This window comes from Salmo salar, chromosome 12 (assembly GCF_965601325.2).
Source record: "Salmo salar chromosome 12, fSalSal1, whole genome shotgun sequence".
Taxonomy (NCBI): Eukaryota; Metazoa; Chordata; class Actinopteri; order Salmoniformes; family Salmonidae; genus Salmo; species Salmo salar.
Window position 1 is genome coordinate 4,969,297 of NC_138302.1, and position 23,276 is coordinate 4,992,572.

The 23,276-nt window shown below is 45.3% G+C and overlaps 1 protein-coding gene across 2 annotated transcripts in view; it reads right to left on the reverse strand.

Annotated features, from left to right (window-relative positions):
- Window positions 1-188: 188 nt before the first annotated feature.
- Window positions 189-23,276, reverse strand: part of LOC106595901 (protein kinase C beta type) — a 169,643-nt gene continuing 146,555 nt past the window's right edge. Inside the window, exons 11-17 of one of the 2 annotated variants that reach the window (XM_082958476.1) lie at window positions 20,154-20,245; window positions 20,003-20,065; window positions 12,370-12,508; window positions 12,185-12,265; window positions 11,967-12,074; window positions 11,741-11,881; window positions 189-901 (exon numbers count right to left, since the gene is read on the reverse strand). In XM_082958476.1, coding sequence (XP_082814602.1) covers window positions 749-901; window positions 11,741-11,881; window positions 11,967-12,074; window positions 12,185-12,265; window positions 12,370-12,508; window positions 20,003-20,065; window positions 20,154-20,245 — 777 coding nt within the window. In that variant the 3' untranslated portion in view covers window positions 189-748. Of the gene's footprint in view, window positions 902-5,724; window positions 7,605-11,740; window positions 11,882-11,966; window positions 12,075-12,184; window positions 12,266-12,369; window positions 12,509-20,002; window positions 20,066-20,153; window positions 20,246-23,276 lie in introns of those variants that run through there. The other variant, XM_082958475.1, reaches the window with a different exon arrangement.

Below are 23,276 nucleotides of genomic sequence, written 5' to 3' on the forward strand. Positions count from 1 at the left end.
TGAAATGCATTCCATGTGACTACAGGTGACTACCTCGTGAAGCTGGTTGAGAAAATGCCAAGAGTGTTCAAAGCCGTCATCAAGGCAAAGGGGGGCTACTTTGAAAAATCTCAAATATAAAATATATTTAGATTTGTTTAACACTTTTTTGGTTACCACATAGTGTTACCATGTATTATTTCATAGTTTGGCGTCTTCACTATTATTCTACAATGTAGAAAATAGTAAAATAAAAACCTTTGAATGAGTAGGTGTGGCCCACCTTTTGACAGGTACTGTATAATCTATAGGGTTAAAGCTGTATGATGTACTCTGGGTTGGTGAGTCTCATGTTATTTCATCTATAGGGTTAAACCTGTATGATGTACTCTGGGTTGGTGAGTCTCATGTTATTTCATCTATAGGGTTAAACCTGTATGATGTACTCTGGGTTGGTGAGTCTCATGTTATTTCATCTATAGGGTTAAACCTGTATGATGTACTCTGGGTTGGCGAGTCTCATGTTATTTCATCTATAGGGTTAAACCTGTATGATGTACTCTGGGTTGGTGAGTCTCATGTTATTTCATCTATAGGGTTAAACCTGTATGATGTACTCTGGGTTGGTGAGTCTCATGTTATTTCATCTATAGGGTTAAACCTGTATGATGTACTCTGGGTTGGTGAGTCTCATGTTATTTCATCTATAGGGTTAAACCTGTATGATGTACTCTGGGTTGGCGAGTCTCATGTTATTTCATCTATAGGGTTAAACCTGTATGATGTACTCTGGGTTGGTATAGGAGAATCCCTGGAATTCGTTCTGATCGAGGTTCATTATGAACAGTTTGTCTGTAGGAGTCAGTTCCACTGCCATCTTAGTGAACTCTTTATCAAAGTTCCCTGTGTCCCGACGGTTCTTCTGTTAGAGGGAGAAAGGAGAGAAAGGAGGGAGGGAGGGAGAGAGCGAGGGTAGGAGAGGAAGGGGGAGAGGAGGGAAGAAAGAGAGGGGAGAGAGAAGAAGATATGTTATTTTAATCAGGTTATTGATCTCTGAACAGACAAGCTTATTAATTAGAAACATGACTGAAATCAAGCTCAGAGAGAGAGAGAGAGAGAGAGAGAAAGGAAGGGGGGAGAAGGAGAGAGAGAGTGAAAGGAAGGGGGTGAAGGAGAGAGAGAGAGAGAGAGAGAAAGGAAGGGGGGGAGAAGGAGAGAGAGAGAGAGAGAGAGAGAGAGAGAGAGAGAGAGAGAGAGAGAGAGAGAGCGAGAGGAAGGGGGGAGAAGGAGAGATTGAGTGAGTGAGTGAGTGAGTGAGTGAGTGAGTGAGTGAGTGAGTGAGTGAGTGAGTGAGTGAGGAAGAGAGTTAAGAGTGAGATGTAAGGAGAGAGAGTGAAAGAGAGAGAGATAGTGAAAGAGAGAGAGAGAGATAGTGAAAACCAATCAGCACACAGGTTCTGAGGATGAATTGAAGGAAGAGAGGTGTTCAAACACGACACACCCCTCTCTACGAACTGAGGCCGTACAGCCCCACACCTAAGACAGAACAGTCGGACCGCACCAAAGTGAAGACGGGGACGGGGACGGGGGGGTGCAGCCCCAGAGCAGCTGAGAGCACAATAACAGTAATGTTTATGTGAACAGAGACAGAGGACAGAGAGAGCAGCGAGTCTGGACACAAGAGGAGCCAAACTGACAGACCAAAGGCACAGACCACCCCAGAACAAACACACAGACCGACCCAGACCATCCCAGAACAGACAGACATAGACCACCCCAAAACAGACACAGACCACCCCAGACCAAAGACACAGACCACCCCTGAACAGACAATATCACCCGGGAGACCGGAGAGACACCAGACCACCCACTGAACAGACAATATCACCCGGGAGACCGGAGAGACACCAGACCACCCACTGAACAGACAATATCACCCGGGAGACCGGAGAGACACCAGACCACCCACTGAACAGACAGGATCACCCAGGAGACCGGAGAGACACCAGACCACCCACTGAACAGACAATATCACCCGGGAGACCGGAGAGACACCAGACCACCCACTGAACAGACAGGATCACCCGGGAGACCGGAGAGACACCAGACCCCCCACTGAACAGACAGGATCACCCGGGAGACCGGAGAGACACCAGACACCCACTGAACAGACAGGATCACCCGGGAGACACCAGACCACCCACTGAACAGACAGGATCACCCAGGAGACTCCTAAGTCTACAGAACATAGAAAAGTCAACAGACAACCTGAGAGGAGAGAAAATATACAGACCCCGGTACAGTCAAGCAACAGACTGATAGACTATGGCATAGACTTAAAGACAGACTGGCAGAGAGACAGATCATTACAGACTGGCAGAGGGACAGACCGTTACAGACTGGCAGAGAGACAGACCATTACAGATGGCAGATAGAGGGTGTTACAGACTGGCAGAGGGACAGACCGTTACAGACTGGCAGAGGGACAGACCATTACAGACCGGCAGAGAGAGGGTGTTACAGACTAGCAGAGGGACAGACCGTTACAGACTGGCAGAGAGACAGACCATTACAGACTGATAGAGAGACAGACCATTACAGATGTTAGATAGAGAGTGTTACAGACTGGCAGAGGGACAGACCGTTACAGACTGGCAGAGGGACAGACCGTTACAGACTGGCAGAGAGACAGACCATTACAGATGGCAGATAGAGGGTGTTACAGACTGGCAGAGGGACAGACCGTTACAGACTGGCAGAGGGACAGACCGTTACAGACCGGCAGAGAGACAGACCATTACAGATGGCAGAGAGAGGGTGTTACAGACTAGCAGAGGGACAGACCGTTACAGACTGGCAGAGAGACAGACCATTACAGACTGATAGAGAGACAGACCATTACAGATGTTAGATAGAGGGTGTTACAGACTGGCAGAGGGACAGACCGTTACAGACTGGCAGAGGGACAGACCGTTACAGACTGGCAGAGAGACAGATCGTTAAAGACCGGCAGAGAGACAGACCGTTACAGACTGGCAGAGGGACAGACCGTTACAGACTGGCAGAGGGACAGACTGTTACAGACTGGCAGAGAAACAGACTGTTACAGACTGGCAGAGAGACAGACCGTTACAGACTGGCAGAGAGACAGACCGTTACAGACTGGCAGAGGGACAGACCGTTACAGACTGGCAGACCGTTACAGACTGGCAGAGGGACAGACCGTTACAGACTGGCAGAGGGACAGACCGTTACAGATGGTAGAGCGACAGACCATTACAGACTGGCAGAGAGACAGACCGTTACAGACTGGCAGAGAGACAGACCGTTACAGACTGGCAGAGAGAGGGTGTTACAGACTAGCAGAGGGACAGACCGTTACAGACTGGCAGAGAGAGGGTGTTACAGACCGGCAGAGTGAGAGAGCTATAGAAGGACATACAGAAAGCCTCAGGAAGAGAGGAACGGAGAGAAGAGAGGAGAGATAGTTTCCAGGAACACTCGTTTATTTCCTACCTTCTGCTCTCCATCTCCATCTCTCCTCTAGGCCCCTCTGCCCCAGGGGGCCCTGCCCACCCAGCAGCCCCTTATCCAGTGGACCGGCCGGGGCAAAGGTCCAAACTCTATCCCCTGGTCTCCCAGGACCTGCTGGTGTCTACACACCAGCTGCTGAGGGTGATGTCATCACACCCCTATGGACAGCCAGGTACTAGTAGACAGTCTGTTCCTCAAGGGGTTTCTATATGGACTAGTAGACAGTCTGTTCCTCAAGGGGTTTCTATATGGACTAGTAGACAGTCTGTTCCTCAAGGGGTTTCTATATGGACTAGTAGACAGTCTGTTCCTCAAGGGGTTTCTATATGGACTAGTAGACAGTCTGTTCCTCAAGGGGTTTCTATATGGACTAGTAGACAGTCTGTTCCTCAAGGGGTTTCTATATGGACTAGTAGACAGTCTGTTCCTCAAGGGGTTTCTATATGGACTAGTAGACAGTCTGTTCCTCAAGGGGTTTCTATATGGACTAGTAGACAGTCTGTTCCTCAAGGGGTTTCTATATGGACTAGTAGACAGTCTGTTCCTCAAGGGGTTTCTATATGGACTAGTAGACAGTCTGTTCCTCAAGGGGTTTCTATATGGACTAGTAGACAGTCTGTTCCTCAAGGGGTTTCTATATGGACTAGTAGACAGTCTGTTCCTCAAGGGGTTTCTGTGTGTGCGTGTGCGTGTGCGTGTGCGTGTGTGTGTGTAATGAGACAGAGAGCAGTATGCTGGTTGAGACGTTAGGCACGAGGAGGTGAGTTGAGTTATATTATATTATCATCCAATCAGAAGACAGATTTACACTTACAAGATCAACGACACACACCATCTCCCTACATCTTTACAAATCTCTGTAAGTTTCCTGTAAGACAGTAGACACTTGAGTTAACTCCCCAAGATCAGATAAGGCCTATAGCCTTTAGCTCAGCATACACACAAAACAAGATTCAGCCATCATCATTACCCTCATTATCCTCATTATCATCCTCATCATTGTCACCATCATCCTCATTATCATCATCATCCTCATCATCATCGTCATCCTCATCAACCTCATTATCATCCTCATCATCCTCATTGTCATTACCATTATCATCATCATCCTCATTGTCATCATCATCCTCATCATCCTCATTGTCATCATCCTCATTGTCATCCTCATCATCCTCATCATCATCCTCATTGTCATCATCCTCATCGTCCTCATCATCATCCTCATTGTCATCATCCTCATTGTCATCCTCATCATCGTCATCATCATCCTCATTGTAATCCTCCTCATCATACCCACTCACTCTTGACACAAGAAAAAAAAATCTCTTTCCAGTATTTTACTGTTTGACACATTTAACTGCTTGTTAATATAATCAGATCTCTCTTTAAACAGTTACAGAACACCTCCCAACCCCCTGGTACTAATAACCAGTTAACTAACCTAGTACTAACTAACCCCCCGGTTAACTAAACTAGTACTAACTAACCCCCCTGGTGAAGTATCAACTACAACATCCCTGTTTGGTAGTGGTCAGATAATTCCTAGACAGTGTCTGAAATCGCACCCTATTCCCTATGCAGTGCACTACTTTCTACTGGGCCAGGGCCCTGGTCAATAGCAGGTCACTATAGAGGGAATGGGCCCTGGTCAAAAGCAGGTCACTATAGAGGGAATGGGACCTGGTCAATAGCAGGTCACTATAGAGGGAATGGGCCCTGGTCAATAGCAGGTCACTATAGAGGGAATGGGCCCTGGTCAATAGCAGGTCACTATAGAGGGAATGGGCCCTGGTCAATAGCAGGTCACTATAGAGGGAATGGGCCCTGGTCTCAGAGCGATATAGAGAGATGGGTGGTTGGACTGGGTTGACAGACTATTGGAGATGAACCCTGGTGTGTCTGTGTGTTTCCAGTTGCAGTGAATGCTATTCTGAGGTGTGGTTGTTGGGCTCTGTGGCACAAAATGGCTGCAGTGTGTCTTCCTGTAATGGAGGACACTGGACCCTGAACTCTGACCCTGCTTTGGCACACTTTTACAGTAACGTAACATGGTGTGTGAGGTGGTGGTTGTCACGACTTCCGCCGAAGTCGGCTCCTCTCCTTGTTCGGGCGGCGCTCGGCGTCGCCGGTCTTCTAGCCATCGTCGATCCGCTTTGCAAATTTCCATGTGTTTTGTCTCGTTTTTCCACACACCTGGTTTCAATTCCCTCATTTACTTGTTGTGTATTTAACCCTCTGTTCCCCCCCCATGTCTTTGTGTGGGATTGTTTATTGTAGTGCTTGTGCACGTTACCCGTGAGCGCACAACGGGTTATCTTTGTGCCCATTTATCTTGTTCTGGATGCCGCTGGTTTTGCTTAATAAATCTCCGGGTAATACCCAGTTCTGCTCTCCTGCGCCTGACTTCTCTGCCGCCAATTACGCACCCCGCTACAGAATCCCACACCAAGACATGGGGGGAACAGAGGGTTAAATACACAACAAGTAAATGAGGGAATTGAAACCAGGTGTGTGGAAAAACAAGACAAAACACATGGAAAATTAAAAGTGGATCGACGATGGCTAGAAGAACGGCGACGCCGAGCGCCGCCCGAACAAGGAGAGGACCCGTGACAGTACCAAGGAGGCTACGTATATTCAGCATCCCTCCCTGTAACAACATGATGCTAACACGTCATAACAGTTCTAGTATTCTGACAGTAAATCTCTGACAGGAAATCCCTAAACAGGAATCCCTAATCAATACAAAAACAATACCCTGATTGATCATTAATAGTAGAAAGTCGATCAGTTCGATCAGTCGGTCAATATTGGTCCCAGATCAGTGGGAGGTCATTTGATTGGGTCCTTCTGTTCTGTTGACTAGAAGTTGTCTTTAACCGCTGATCAGAGGTCAGATCTCCATAATGGTTCAGGTTAAGACTGGGGCATGGGGAATCTGATCCTAGATCTGTGTTTAGGTTAGTATCTAATGGTTCAGGTTAGGACTGGGGCATGGGGAATCTGGTCCTAGATCTGTGTTTAGGTTAGTATCTAATGGTTCAGGTTAAGACTGGGGCATGGGGAATCTGATCCTAGATCGGTGTTTAGGTTAGTATCTAATGGTTCAGGTTAGGACTGGGGCATGGGGAATCTGGTCCTAGATCTGTGTTTAGGTTAGTATCTAATGGTTCAGGTTAAGACTGGGGCATGGGGAATCTGATCCTAGATCGGTGTTTAGGTTAGTATCTAATGGTTCAGGTTAGGACTGGGGCATGGGGAATCTGGTCCTAGATCTGTGTTTAGGTTAGTATCTAATGGTTCAGGTTAAGACTGGGGCATGGGGAATCTGATCCTAGATCGGTGTTTAGGTTAGTATCTAATGGTTCAGGTTAAGACTGGGGCATGGGGAATCTGATCCTAGATCGGTGTTTAGGTTAGGGTTTGAACAGTAGATATGGGTAGGGACAAGGCTATGTCCCAATTCTCTCTCCTTCCTCCCAAAGTATGCACTTGTTCACTTGAAAGGAAATTAGTGGTAAATGGAAACTCTACTCCAGGTTTACACCAATACAATGTTTTTACATTTGTGTGTTTTTTAAATTTTATTTATTTAACCTTTATTTAACTAGGCAAGTCAGTTAAGAACAAATTCTTATTTACAATGACGGCCTACCCCGGCCAAACCCTGGGCCAATTGGGCGCCACCCTATGGGACTCCCAATCATGGCCGGATGTGATACAACCTGGATTCGAACCAGGCACTGTAGTGATGCTTCTTGCACTGAGATGCAGCGCCTTAGACTGCCTTAGACCACTCGGAGTAGTGGACAAGTGCACACTCAAGAGGGAGGAGAGATAATTGGGACACACCCTTGCTCCTAAACCATATCCTGGTAATGAAATGATATGAGATCTGGAAGAGGGGCAGGATCATGGAGCTAATGCAGCGCCGTGATTGGTCAGTCCATGTCGGGGTACTCTGGGTTAACAAATGAGAATCCCTGGAACTCCTCCTGGTCCAGGTTCATGATGACCTCCTGGTCAGGGGGGGTCAAGACGGGGGGGTGGCGTGTAAAGAAACGGTCAAAGTTCTCTGCGTCGCGACCACACTGTGGAGGAGGGAGAGAGAAGAGGGATGGATGGATGAAGGAAATAAAAACACATAAAGTAGAGGAGAAACAGAATATAAATATAATGTTGATGGATGGAGAGTCATCCGGTCCTCATCCACAACAGAATAGAAATATAATGAAGCAGATGGACAGAGAGTCATCTGGTCCTCATCCACAACAGAATAGAAATATAATGAAGCAGATGGACGAAGAGTCATCCGGTCCTCATCCACAACATTATAGAAATATAATGAAGCAGATGGACGGAGAGTCATCCGGTCCTCATCCACAACATAATAGAAATATAATGAAGCAGATGGACGGAGAGTCATCCGGTCCTCATCCACAACATAATAGAAATATAATGAAGCAGATGGACGGAGAGTCATCTGGTCCTCATCCACAACAGAATAGAAATATAATGAAGCAGATGGACGAAGAGTCATCCGGTCCTCATCCACAACATAATAGAAATATAATGAAGCAGATGGACGGAGAGTCATCCGGTCCTCATCCACAACATAATAGAAATATAATGAAGCAGATGGACGGAGAGTCATCCGGTCCTCATCCACAACATAATAGAAATATAATGAAGCAGATGGACGGAGAGTCATCCGGTCCTCATCCACAACATAATAGAAATATAATGAAGCAGATGGACGGAGAGTCATCCGGTCCTCATCCACAACATAATAGAAATATAATGAAGCAGATGGACGGAGAGTCATCCGGTCCTCATCCACAACAGAATAGAAATATAATGAAGCAGATGGACAGAGAGTCATCCGGTCCTCATCCACAACATAATAGAAATATAATGAAGTAGATGGACGGAGAGTCATCCGGTCCTCATCCACAACATAATAGAAATATAATGAAGCAGATGGACGGAGAGTCATCCGGTCCTCATCCACAACATAATAGAAATATAATGAAGTAGATGGACGGAGAGTCATCCGGTCCTCATCCACAACAGAATAGAAATCTATATTTTTTCCACCAGTGTTGTGCTGATTCATTTCATTCCAACTTAACACGACCCTGGAGGAAAAAAATAAATAACAGAAACTCAAGGGGTAAAAGCTGGTCATTGGATGAATGGACTAGTGACGTAAGAATGAGAATATTGGATTGGATAATAAATCAGCCAACCAATCACAATTCGGACCGGACATTCTTGGACTTTCATTGGTTCAAATGAGCCAATGAAGCCTCAGCATCCTGTGACCTAGTGACAACGCAAACCAGTGGGTTGAATTGTGCTGAGCTGTGGGACACCGGGCTGAGACCTATGATGTGACCAGGCGGTGAGGGAGAAGCAGCCTTCTCTAACAGAACAGTAATCTACACCGCCCGGTCATGTTGTCAACAAGGCATCATGGTACATCGACCAGAAACATACAACACCTCTTTTCCACCAAATATATATGTTCGAATTTTCAAACTAGTTTTCATTAGGAAGGCACATGAAGCGTTTTAATCAAAAAACTCAAATCACTTTTGCAAAACACACAATCCTACTCATCCCTCCACGTGTTTAATTTCGTCACTTTTGTTTTGAGCCGACTTCGTCCTGGGCTTTGAACGGGGAACCTGGTTCACACCCGGGAAGCAGCCCGGTTCCTAAACTAATTCCCTTTCACCCGGTGCAAAACACACCTACCCTGGAGCCTGGGTCAGATTAATGGAATCCCCTCAATGAGACACCTACCCTGGAGCCTGGGTCAGATTAATGGAATCCCCTCAATGAGACACCTACCCTGGAGCCTGGGTCAGATTAATGGAATCCCCTCAATGAGACACCTACCCTGGAGACTGGGTCAGATTAATGGAATCCCCTAAATGAGACACCTACCCTGGAGCCTGGGTCAGATTAATGGAATCCCCTCAATGAGACACCTACCCTGGAGCCTGGGTCAGATTAATGGAATCCCCTCAATGAGACACCTACCCTGGAGCCTGGGTCAGATTAATGGAATCCCCTCAATGAGACATTGGCATCTGTTGGCTCAGACTAATGGCGGATGATATTTGAGGTTTGTGGGCAGAGCTTGGAGGATGAATGAACCAATTGCTGTTTGACTTACAAAGTGGATTAAAATGGATTTAAGTGTCATTGTTTTAATCAACAATCTACACAAAATAGTCTAAAATGTCAAAGTGGAAGAAAAATTGTAACATTTGTAAAAAATGTATGAAAAATAAAACAAATATATTTCTTGATTAGGTAAGTATTTAACCCCCTGAGTCAATACATGTTAGAATCACCTTTGGCAGTGATTACGGCTGTGAGTCTTTCTGGGTAAGTCTCTAAGAGCTTTACACACCTGGATTGTACGATATTTGCACATTATACTTAAAAAAATTATCCAAGCACTGCAGAGTTGGTTGCTGATCATTGCTAGACAGACATGGTCAAGTCTTGCCATAGATTTTCAAGCCAATTTAAGTCAAAACTGTAACTAGGCCACTCAGGGACATTCAATGTTGTCTTGGTAAGCAACTCCAGTGTATATTTAGCCTTATGTTTTAGGTTATTGTCCTGCTGAAAGGTGAATTTGTCTCCCAGTGTCTGTTGGAAAGCAGACTGAACCAGGTTTTCCTCTAGGATTTTACCTGTGCTTAGCTCTATTCTGTTTCTTTTTATCCTAAAAAACTCCATAGTCCTTAACGATGATAAAAATACCCATAACATGATGCAGCCACCATCATGATTGAAAATATGAAGAGTGGTACTCAGTGATGTGTTGTGTTGGATTTTCTCAAAACATAACGTTTTGTATTCAGGACATGAAGTTCATTTCTTTGCCATTTTTTTTGCAGTTTTACTTTAGTACCTTATTGCAAACAGGATGCATAATTTGGAATATTTTTGTTCTGTACAGCCTTCCTTCTTTTCACTCTGTCATTTAGATTTTGTATTGTGGAGTAACTACAATGTTGTTGATCCATCCTCAGTTTTCTCCTATCACAGCCATTAAACTCTGTAGGCATTTTAAAGTCACCATTGGCCTCATGGTGAAATCCCTGAGCAGTGTCCTTCCTCTGCGGCAACTGAGTTAGGAAGGACGCCTGTATCTTTGTTGTGACTGGGTGTATTGATACACCATTTCAAGTGTAATTAATAACTTCACCATGCTCAAATGGATATTCAATGTCTTACATTTTTTTTTTTACCCATCTACCAATAGATGGCCTTCTTTGCGATGCATTGGAAAACCTCCCTGGTCTTTATGTTCGAATCTTTGTTTGAAAATCACTGCTCGACTGAGGGACCTTACAGATAATTGTATGTGTGGGGTACCGAGATGAGGTAGTCATTCAAAAATCATGTTAAACACTATTATTGCACACAGAGTCCATGCAATTTACTCTGTTATGCACATTTTCACTCCTGAATTTCTTTAGGCTTGACATAACAAAGGGGTTAAATACTTATTGACTCAAGACATGTTAGGTTTTAATTTTTCAAAATGTCAAAAAAAAAAAATCGAAAAACATAATTTCACTTTGACATAATGGGGTATTGTGTAAAGACAATGTGTAAAGACACTGACACAAAATCTCAAATGAATCCAATTTAAATTCAGGCTGTTACATAACAACATTTGGAAAAGGTACCTGTTTTTACCAGATCTAGTGGATCAAGAATATTCTATAGGTCTACAGCTTAGAGATCCAGTGGATCTATTCTACAGCTTAGAGATCCAGTGGATCTATTCTACAGCTTTGAGATCCAGTCGGATCTATTCTCCAGCTTAGAGATCCAGTGGATCTATTCTACAGCTTAGAGATCCAGTGGATCTATTCTACAGCGTAGAGATCCAGTGGATCTATTCTACAGCTTAGAGATACAGTGGATCTATTCTCCAACTTAGAGATCCAGTGGATCTATTCTACAGCTTAGAGATCCAGTGGATCTATTCTACGGCTTAGAGATCCAGTGGATCTATTCTACAGCTTAGAGATCCAGTGGATCTATTCTACAGCTTAGAGATCCAGTGGATCTATTCAACAGCTTTGGGTTTGAAGGGGTAGTAGGTAGTTATAATGAGGGTATAGAGGGCTATATATATCAATATATATAGAGCGAGAGAGAGAGAGAGACAGGTTATATAGGTTAGACTCACAGCTTTGGGTTTGAAGGGCGGCTGGACTTCCTTGTTCTCCAGTTTGTCCCAGTCTATGTAACGGAAGAAGGCATGTTCCTTTATATCCCTCTCCCCTTCCGGACCACAGCCCAGACGCTTCCCTGGGTGCTTAGTCATCAACTAGAGACAGGGGTCAGAGGTCAGAGTGTGTGTGTTTGTGAGAGAGAGAGAGAGAGAGACAGGGAGTGTAAGTGTGTATACTCACCCCTTTGCAGATGGCGACAGCCTCCTTGGACATAGACTTGGGGTAGGAGACGTGATGCTCCATGATGGACTGAAACAACTCATCCTCATCCTCACCATCAAACGGAGGCTGGGGAGGGACACACAGAGCACCACTGAGAGGACACCGCTGACATTCTGCACTACGTACTGTAAGACTATGTACCGAGACAAATATCACCCACAGCCACACCCCCCTACCTGTCCAGCCAGCATCTCATACAGCAGAACTCCAAAGGCCCACCAGTCCACGGACTTCCCATAGGGCTGGTACGCTATGATCTGGAGGAGGAGAGAGGGATGAGATAGGAGGAGGATAGAGGACTAAGGGGGGAGGAGAGGAGAAAGAAGAGGATAGGGGGATGAAGAACAGAAGAGACCATTACCTCAGGAGCGATGTAGTCTGGGGTCCCACAGAAGGTCTTGGTGGTGACACCGTCTAACATGTTCTCTTTACACATCCCAAAGTCAGCTATCTTAATGTGGCCTTCTGCATCCAGCATCACGTTGTCCAGCTTCAGATCCCTAGGAGAGACACATACACACACACACACGTTACACACACACGTTACACACACACACGTTACACACACACACACACACACACACACACACACATACACACACACACTCACACACACACACGTTAAACATACATATTGAACATACACTATATATACAAAAGTATGTGGACACCCCCTTCAAAATGTGTTTATTCGGTTGTTTCAGCCACACAAGTTGCTGACAGGTGTATAAAGTTGAGCACACAGCCTGTCAATCTCCACAGACAAACATTGGCAGTAGAATGGCCTTACTGAAGAGCTTAGTGATGTTCAACATGGCACTGTCATAGGATGCCACCTTTCCAACAAGTCAGTTGGTCAAATTTCTGCCCTGCTAGAGCTGCCCTGGTCAACTGTAAGTGCTGTTATTGCGAAGTGAAAACGTCTAGGAGCAACAACGCCTCAGCCGCGAAGTGGTAGGCCACACAAGCTCACAGAACGGGCCTGCCAAGTGCTGAAGCATGAAGCTCATAAAAGTAATCTGTCCTCGGTTGCAACACTCACTACTGAGTTCCAAACTGCCTCTGGAAGCAACGTCACAAGAACTGTTTGTCTGGGAGCTTCAGGAAATGGGTTTCCATGGCCAAGCAGCCGCACACAAGCCTAAGATCACCGTGCGCAATGCAAAAGCGTCGGCTGGAGTGGTGTAAAGCTCATCGCCGTTGAACTCTGCAGCAGCGGAAATGCATTCTATGGAGTGATGAATCACGCTTCATAATCTGGCCGTCCGACAGCCGAATCTGACCAGTCAGCACAAACACATGTTAAGAACAACGTACTGTCTCCATGACAACAGCGTCTGGACATCAGAACAGCGATTACTAACCTCCATTTGGATGAAGAAGATTTCTACTTCAACGAGTTGGCAGCTCTGGACGTTTAGCTTACCCCGGACCAGGCCCTAATCCCCGGGAAGCGGCGGGGAAAGAGAGGCTAGCGAGGCGCCGTCATGACAAGACTACGTTTGCGAGAATGTAGACCGCGATTTCCCTCTGTTGGCGAATGTGCAGAACGAACTGGATGAGCTCCGTTCAAGACTATCTTATGTTCCTCGGAGTCATTGCTGAACAGGGACGTGGATTTTTATTTTTTTTATTTTACCTTTATTTAACCAGGTAGGTTAGTTGAGAACAAGTTCTCATTTACAACTGCGACCTGGCCAAGATAAAGCAAAGCAGTGCGACAAAAACAACAACACATGGAATAAACAAGCGTACAGTCAATAATACAATAGAAAAAAAGAAAGTCTATATACAGTGTGTGCAAATGGATTGAGGAGGTAAAGCAATAAATTGGCCATAATAGCAAAGTAATTACAATTTAGCAGATTAACACTGGAGTTATCGATGAGCAGATGATGATGAGCAGATGATGGTGCGTAAGTAGTGATACTGGTGTGCAAAAGAGCAGCAAAGTAAATAATAACAATATGGGGATGAGGTAGGTAGATTGGGTGGGCTATTTACAGATGGACTATGTACAGCTGCTCAGATAGCTGATGTTTAAAGTTAGTGAGGGAAATGTAAGTCTCCAGCTTCAACGATTTTTGCAATTCGTTCCAGTCACTGGCAGCAGAGAACTGGAAGAAAAGGCGGCCAAAGCAGGTGTTGGCTTTGGGGGTGACCAGTGAGATATACCTGCTGGAGCGCGTGCTACGGGTGGGTGTTGTTATCGTGACCAATGAACTGAGATAAGGCGGAGCTTTACCTAGCATAGACTTATAGATGACCTGGAGCCAGTGGGTCTGGGGACGAATATGAAGCGAGGGCCAGCCGACTAGAGCATACAGGTCGCAGTGGTGGGTGGTATAAGGGGCTTTGTTGACAAAACAGATGGCACTGTGATAGACTGCATCCAGTTTGCTGAGTAGAGTATTGGAAGCTATTTTGTAGATGACATCGCTGAAGTCGAGGATCGGTAAGATAGTCCATTTTACTAGGGTAAGTTCGGCGGCGTGAGTGAAGGAGGCTTTGTTTGCAAAATAGAAAGCTGATTCTAGATTTGATTTTGGATTGGAGATGTTTGATATGAGTCTGGAAGGAGAGTTTACAGTCTAACCAGACACCTAGGTATTTGTAGGATATACAACTCTCTGGTTTTTCTATGCATCGTCAAGACCGGACGGCAGACTCAGGTAAGGTAAGAGAGGGAGGGTTAAGTCCCTTTGTTAACAACAGCCGATGTGCAATTTCTAATGTTAAGAAAGCCTAGAGTTTTTGTTTGCCTGAGTTAGAATCCCTGCAGACCATTCTATTTACCAAGAGAGTTTATCTGTATTATTCGTAGCTGTCTGTTTACCACCACAAACCGATGCTGGCACTAAGATCGCACTCAATGAGCTGTAAAGCACATTCAGAGGCGGCGCTCCTAGGTCAAAAGATAGGCTACTATTATCATTGTCAGATCGTGAAATGTGCGTTCAAATACATTTTTTCCTGGAGAAATTATTAGATCGCCTGAAAAAAATGTATGCACTAAAAAGATCATTGTGGACCAGATTGACACGGTCTCCCCACTATTTATTGTTTCTGCAGGATTCACCCTCTTCAGAGGATCATTCTGCAGGATTCACCCTCGTCGGAGAATCATTCTGCAGGATTCACCCTCGTCGGAGAATCATTCTGCAGGATTCACCCTCTTCGGAGAATCATTCTGCAGGATTCACCCTCTTCGGAGAATCATTCTGCAGGATTCACCCTCTTCGGAGAATCATTCTGCAGGATTCACCCTCTTCGGAGAATCATTCTGCAGGATTCACCCTCTTCGGAGAATCATTCTGCAGGATTCACCCTCTTCGGAGAATCATTCTGCAGGATTCACCCTCTTCGGAGAATCATTCTGCAGGATTCACCCTCTTCGGAGAATCATTCTGCAGGATTCACCCTCTTCGGAGAATCATTCTGCAGGATTCACCCTCTTCGGAGAATCATTCTGCAGGATTCACCCTCTTCGGAGAATCATTCTGCAGGATTCACCCTCTTCGGAGAATCATTCTGCAGGATTCACCCTCTTCGGAGAATCATTCTGCAGGATTCACCCTCTTCGGAGAATCATTCTGCAGGATTCACCCTCTTCGGAGAATCATTCTGCAAGATTCACCCTCTTCGGAGAATCATTCTGCAAGATTCACCCTCTCCGGAGAATCATTCTGCAGGATTCACCCTCTCCGGAGAATCATTCTGCAGGATTCACCCTCTCCGGAGAATCATTCTGCAGGATTCACCCTCTTCGGAGAATCATTCTGCAGGATTCACCCTCTTCGGAGAATCATTCTGCAGGATTCACCCTCTTCGGAGAATCATTCTGCAGGATTCACCCTCTTCGGAGAATCATTCTGCAGGATTCACCCTCTTCGGAGAATCATTCTGCAGGATTCACCCTCTTCGGAGAATCATTCTGCAGGATTCACCCTCTTCGGAGAATCATTCTGCAGGATTCACCCTCTTCGGAGAATCATTCTGCAGGATTCACCCTCTTCAGAGAATCATTCTGCAGGATTCACCCTCTAAGTCTAACACATTGTTTTCAGATCAAAAAGCAGTAGCAGCAGTGTTCAAATGAGGAACCAAATGAACGGCTCTTTCACCGATGCAATTTGGTTCCCAATGTTCACAAAAAAAGAGATGTTCAAAAAAAGCTGTTCGTTCGCGAACAACCCATCACCAATCAGTATATACAGCCTAATAAGCAACTAATTCTAGAAAAACTGAGAAAGAAATTGACATTTCATCTAGGCTGAAATTGAAAAAGCAAGACCCTCCCCCCATTTTCCTCCAGGTAACCATTATGTAACCATTATGTAAATAGTTGAACCATTATGTAATCATTATGTAACCATTATGTAAATGAATGAACCATTATGTAACCATTATGTTACCATTATGCAAATGGGTGAACCATTATGTAACCATTATGTAAATGAATGATCCATTATGTAACCATTATGTTACCATTATGTAACCATTATGTAAATTAATGAACCATTATGTAACCATTATGTAATGGTTCATTCAGAAGCCATGGATTACAGGCAACATCCGCACTGAGCTAAAGGCTAAAGGCTAAAGGCTAGAGCTGCCGGTTTCAAGGAGAGGGATTAATCCTGATAAGAAATCCCGCTACGACCTCTGACGAGCCATCAAACAAGCAAAGCGTCACTACAGGACTAAGATCGCATCCTACTAGGCCGGCTCTGACGCTCGACGGATCTTTCAGGACTTGCAAACTATTACGGATTAAAAAGGGAAACCTAGCTGCAAGGTGCCCAGTCCTGTGAGGATCCAAAAAGGTCAGATCAGGTTTGCAATGAATAACTTCAACCAGACCCACTCTCACCCGCAGAGGGTGGAACTGGTGGGGGTTAACAACTCACGCCCGGGTGTAAATCAAGGAGAGAAGATTCAGGTCTCCCTCTACAAATTCAGCCAAGGAATGTGCTTTGTTTTAAGAATACTTTTCCCGCTAAAACTCTAACACCTTCTAAAGTGAATACAGGAACAATATTTCTAACATAGAACGCGGGGAACGGTCAGAGGCGATCTATAGAACACTAATGTAATTTAGGTTGTTATTTTGTGATGTCATTAAAAATGTTATAAAGGAAATACTGTAACTTGGAAAGTCTATCCACTACATGAGTGATGTGTCCATCCTATGTGTTGTGCATGAAATATGAACAATGATGAAAGTGTTTCTGTTAAGAGAGGGGTATGATTTTAGGAGCCATAAGAGATAATTGTTTTACATAAACTTTGTACAGTGACAAGTCATGCCCGTGAGTGAGGTCAGAGAACGTGTCAGCCTGATTGTACCGCCCCTTTTGTACAAACTGTATAAAATTATGGGTTAAGAATTAACATACCAGACCAGAGAGACATAGAGCTGCAGCTCACGTTTAAAGTATTAGACCAGAGAGACGTAGATCTGCAGCTCACGTTTAAAGTATTAGACCAGAGAGACGTAGAGCTGCAGCTCACGTTTAAAGTATTAGACCAGAGAGACGTAGAGCTGCAGCTCACGTTTAAAGTATTAGACCAGAGAGACGTAGAGCTGCAGCTCACGTTTAAAGTATTAGACCAGAGAGACGTAGAGCTGCAGCTCACGCTTAAAGTGGTTTGAACTCAATCTCAACACGAGGTAGAGACGATAAACTCACCTCCCGGACAATCACTGGTACTAGAAAAGCAAATTTAAGTGGGACCATTCTACTAGTCTGCTCAAACCATCTCATGACCTCACTGGGAATCATCGACACGGCTGGCTAGCCTATCTTCAAAGAGGCATTTTTAAGAGCGAATGGAAGGAGAATCAACTCTGTAGTTCCGTTCAGGACTACACGACAAGTCACCGGATACCAGACAACTGCAGAGGAGAACAACAGTAGAAGAAGACTTGTGGAACCATTTTGGGACAATCAGAGCCTTACAAGTGTGCAGCGAAAAGGTCCAACCCCCTTACCAAGGCGGCCCGGTTCCGGTCTCTGTCTCTCTCTCTCTCGCCCTTTCCATGTCTTATGTAACAAGCAGCTACATTGTTGTCAGTCTGCTAGGGACCTGTTTTGTGCATGTTTATCCTATTTTACCATTTAGTTAGCTAGTAAATAAATAATAAACCAATTTGTGTAGTACTGAATCAGAAGTAAGGCCAGAGTTAATTGTTACATGATTAATTTAAATCGGGTAACAATTAACCATATTTAGATTGATTCGATAAATAACAGTCTTTAGATTAATGTTGAAAGTCAAATCACGACACCAGTGATGCGAGGCTACCAGACAAGCTAAATGCCTTCTATGCTTGCTTCGAGACAAGCAACACTGAACCATGCATGAGAGCACCAGCTGTTCCTGTGAAATGCTTACTTACGAACCCTTTCCCAACAATGCAGATTTAAAAAGTAAGACAAAAAAATCTGCAAAAAAATAAAGGAAATAGTGACACAATAATGAGACTATGTACAAGGAGTACAAGTACCGAGTCAATGTGCAGGGGTATGAGGTTGTTGAGGTAATATGTAACTTGGCAAGTCAGTTAAGAACAAATTCTTATTTACAATGACGGCCTACCCCGGCCAAACCCGGACGATGCTGGGCCAATTGTGCGCCGCCCTATGGGACTCCCAATCACGGCCAGTTGTTATACAGCCTGGAATCGATTCAGGGTCTGTAGTGACGGCTCTAGCCCTGAGATGCAGTGCCTTAGACTGCTGCGGATCTGAGGGCCCATGACAAATCTTTTCAGTCTCCTGAGGGGGAAGCGGTGTTGTCGTGCCCGTTTCACGACTGTGTTAGTGTATTTGCACCATGATAGACCATTAGGGATGTGTTAGTGTGTTTGGACCATGATAGACCATTAGGGATGTGTTAGTGTGTTTGGACCATGATAGACCATTATGGATGTGTTAGTGTGTTTGAACCATGATGGACCATTAGGGATGTGTTAGTGTGTTTGGACCATGATAGACCATTATGGATGTGTTAGTGTATTTGGACCATGATAGACCATTAGGGATGTGTTAGTGTATTTGCACCATGATAGACCATTAGGGATGTGTTAGTGTGTTTGGACCATGATAGACCATTATGGATGTGTTAGTGTGTTTGGACCATGATAGACCATTAGGGATGTGTTAGTGTATTTGGACCATGATAGACCATTAGGGATGTGTTAGTGTGTTTGGACCATGATAGACCATTAGGGATGTGTTAGTGTGTTTGGACCATGATAGACCATTAGGGATGTGTTAGTGTGTTTGGACCATGATAGACCATTAGGGATGTGTTAGTGTGTTTGGACCATGATAGACCATTATGGATGTGTTAGTGTATTTGAACCATGAAAGACCATTAGGGATGTGTTAGTGTATTTGCACCATGATAGACCATTAAGGATGTGTTAGTGTGTTTGGACCATGATAGACCATTAGGGATGTGTTAGTGTGTTTGGACCATGATAGACCATTAGGGATGTGTTAGTGTGTTTGGACCATGATAGACCATTAGGGATGTGTTAGTGTGTTTGGACCATGATAGACCATTAGGGATGTGTTACTGTATTTGCACCATGATAGACCATTAGGGATGTGTTAGTGTGTTTGGACCATGATAGACCATTAGGGATGTGTTAGTGTATTTGCACCATGATAGACCATTAGGGATGTGTTAGTGTATTTGCACCATGATAGACCATTATGGATGTGTTAGTGTGTTTGGACCATGATAGACCATTAGGGATGTGTTAGTGTGTTTGGACCATGATAGACCATTAGGGATGTGTTAGTGTATTTGCACCATGATAGACCATTAGGGATGTGTTAGTGTATTTGCACCATGATAGACCATTATGGATGTGTTAGTGTGTTTGGACCATGATAGACCATTAGGGATGTGTTAGTGTGTTTGGACCATGATAGACCATTAGGGATGTGTTAGTGTGTTGAAGTAAAACAGTCACTCACCGGTAAACGATGCCTTTGGAATGGAGGAAGAGGAGGCCGATGGAGATCTCTGCAGCATAGAAACTACACACACACACACTGAGTTAGACCAGGCACAGGAGTGCGTGCGTGCGTGCATGCGTGTGTGTGTGTGTGTGGTGTGTGTACTCACACAGCGTGGGGTTCCTTGAACTTGCCGACCTGCTGGATCTGATACATGAGGTCTCCTCCGTTGATATACTCCATCACAAAATATAACCTGTCCTGGAGGAGAGAGAGAGAGAGAGAGAGAAGGGTTAAAGAGAGAGGGGAGGGAGATAGAAACAGAGAGAGAGACAGAGATAAACACAGAGAGAGGGACAGAGAAAGAGAGACAAAGAGAGAGAGACTCCATCAACAACAAGAACAACCCCTTCAAGCAGACCCGGAGAGCTGGAGGTGGAGAGAGACATATCTGCACTCTGGACTGTGGTGAGACAACATCAACAGGAGAAAGAGCAGGAGAAGAACAGAGCACTAGAGGAGAGGATCAGACTGCTGGAGGAGAGGGTGAGAACGATGACGTGTGACAGAGGAACAACCCATTAGAGAGCTGGCCACCCCCGCAGAGAAGCCAGCAGAACAGTCCATCTCCAGATCCTGACCAAAGTCTCCACACCACAGCAGAACAGTCCATCTCCAGATCCTGACCAAAGTCTCCACACCACAGCAGAACAGTCCATCTCCAGATCCTGACCAAAGTCTCCACACCACAGCAGAACAGTCCATCTCCAGATCCTGACCAAAGTCTCCACACCACAGCAGAACAGTCCATCTCCAGATCCTGACCAAAGTCTCCACACCACAGCAGAACAGTCCATCTCCAGATCCTGACCAAAGTCTCCACACCACAGCAGAACAGTCCATCTCCAGATCCTGACCAAAGTCTCCACACCACAGCAGAACAGTCCATCTCCAGATCCTGACCAAAGTCTCCACACCACAGCAGAACAGTCCATCTCCAGATCCTGACCAAAGTCTCCACACCACAGCAGAACAGTCCATCTCCAGATCCTGACCAAAGTCTCCACACCACAGCAGAACAGTCCATCTCCAGATCCTGACCAAAGTCTCCACACCACAGCAGAACAGTCCATCTCCAGATCCTGACCAAAGTCTCCACACCACAGCAGAACAGTCCATCTCCAGATCCTGACCAAAGTCTCCACACCACAGCAGAACAGTCCATCTCCAGATCCTGACCAAAGTCTCCACACCACAGCAGAACAGTCCATCTCCAGATCCTGACCAAAGTCTCCACACCACAGCAGAACAGTCCATCTCAGACCATAGCTTCGACACCACAGCGGGACACACACAAGCAACAGATTGTACTCATATAGGCCCCTCAGATCAGACCTATGCCTCTCCTGCCCACCCCATGCCCCCCACTCCCGCAAAGAGGGCCTCAACATGGAAGTCACACATACGCCCAGGCTGTGAGCAGGCGAACAGGCCCAACCCCCACTCTTACACTAGCGCATGTCAATGGCATGTACCAGATGCTCAGCAGGCTCTGCTCACACTTACTGTTCTGAGGCCAAACCACACGACTAGCAACATTGGACACTTTATGGAACACAAAGCCTTCACTATCTCATCCTGGATTATCCAAGGCCTGAGGTTATCTGCCTTTGCCCCAAATAGCAGAAGCCAACCTACCAGGAGCAAAACAGGGAAGAGACTCAATGGATATGCTAACTTGGAATAGAGCCTGCCTTAACCCACTCTATTAAATTAGTCAAAACAGGAACATTTTACATTTGGATAGAAATTCAAAAGGAAATGAGCTCTTTTTTCCCTCCCCCATATGCCCCCCTAGGCACAACTATGACAACATAACCAACAAAAACGTGTCACAACTCCTGCAGCTCTGTCGCACGCTGGGTATGTACTTTCTCAGCCCTCTCCTGTACTCCCTGTTCACCCACGACTGCGTGGCCATGCACGCCTACAACTCAATCATCAAGTTTGCAGACAACACTACAGTGGTAGGCTTGATTACCAACAACGACGAGACGGCCTACAGGGAGGAGGTGAGGGCCCTCAGAGTGTGGTGTCAGGAAAATAACCTCTCACTCAATGTCAACAAAACAAAGGAGATGATCGTGGACTTCAGGAAACAGAAGAGGGAGCACCCCCCTATCCACATCGACGGGACAGTAGTGGAAAAGGTGGAACATCACGGACAAACTGAAATGGTCCACATACACAGACAGTGTGGTGAAGAAGGCGCAACAGCGCCTCTTCAACCTCAGGAGGCTGAAGAAATTTGGCTTGGCCCCTAAAACCCCCTGACAAACTTTTACAGATGCACAATTGAGAGCATCCTGTCGGGCTGTATCACCGCCTGGTACAGCAACTGCACCGTCCGCAACCGCAGGGCTCTCCAGAGGGTAGTGAGGTCTGCACAACGCATCACCGGGGGCAAACTACCTGCCCTCCAGGACACCTACAGCACTCGATGTTACAGGAAGGCCAAAAAGACCATCAAGGACATCAACCACCCGAGCCACTGCCTGTTCACCCTGCTATCATCCAGAAGGCGAGGTCAGTACAGGTGCATCAAAGCTGGAACTGAGAGACTGAAAAACAGCTTCTATCTCAAGGCCATCAGACTGTTAAACGGCCATCACTAACATTGATGGTCCCGTGTGGCTCAGTTGGTAGAGCATGGTGTTTGCAACGCCAGGGTTGTGGGTTCGATTCCCACGGGGGACCAGTACGGGGGAAAAACATTTACGAAATGTATGAAATTAAATGTATGCATTCACTACTGTAAGTCGCTCTGGATAAGAGCGTCTGCTAAATGACTAAAATGTAAAATGTAAAAAATTGAGTGGCTGCTGCCAACATACTGACTCAAATCTCTAGCCACTTTAATAATGGAACAATTGATGTAATCAATTTATCACTAGCCACTATATATAATGCTTACATACCCTACATTACTCATCTCATATGTATATACTGTACTCCATACCATCTACTGCATCTTGCCATCCTGATGTAATGTATCACTAGCCACCTTAAACAATGCTGCTTTATATGTTTTCATACCCTACAATACTCTTCTCATATGTATATACTGTACTCTACACCATCTATTACATCTTGCCTACACCATTCGGCCATCGCTCATCCATATATTTATATGTACATATTCTTATTCATTCCTTTACACTTGTGTGTATAAGGTAGTTGTTGTGATTTTGTTAGATTACTTGTTAGGTATTACTGCAAGGTCGGAACTAGA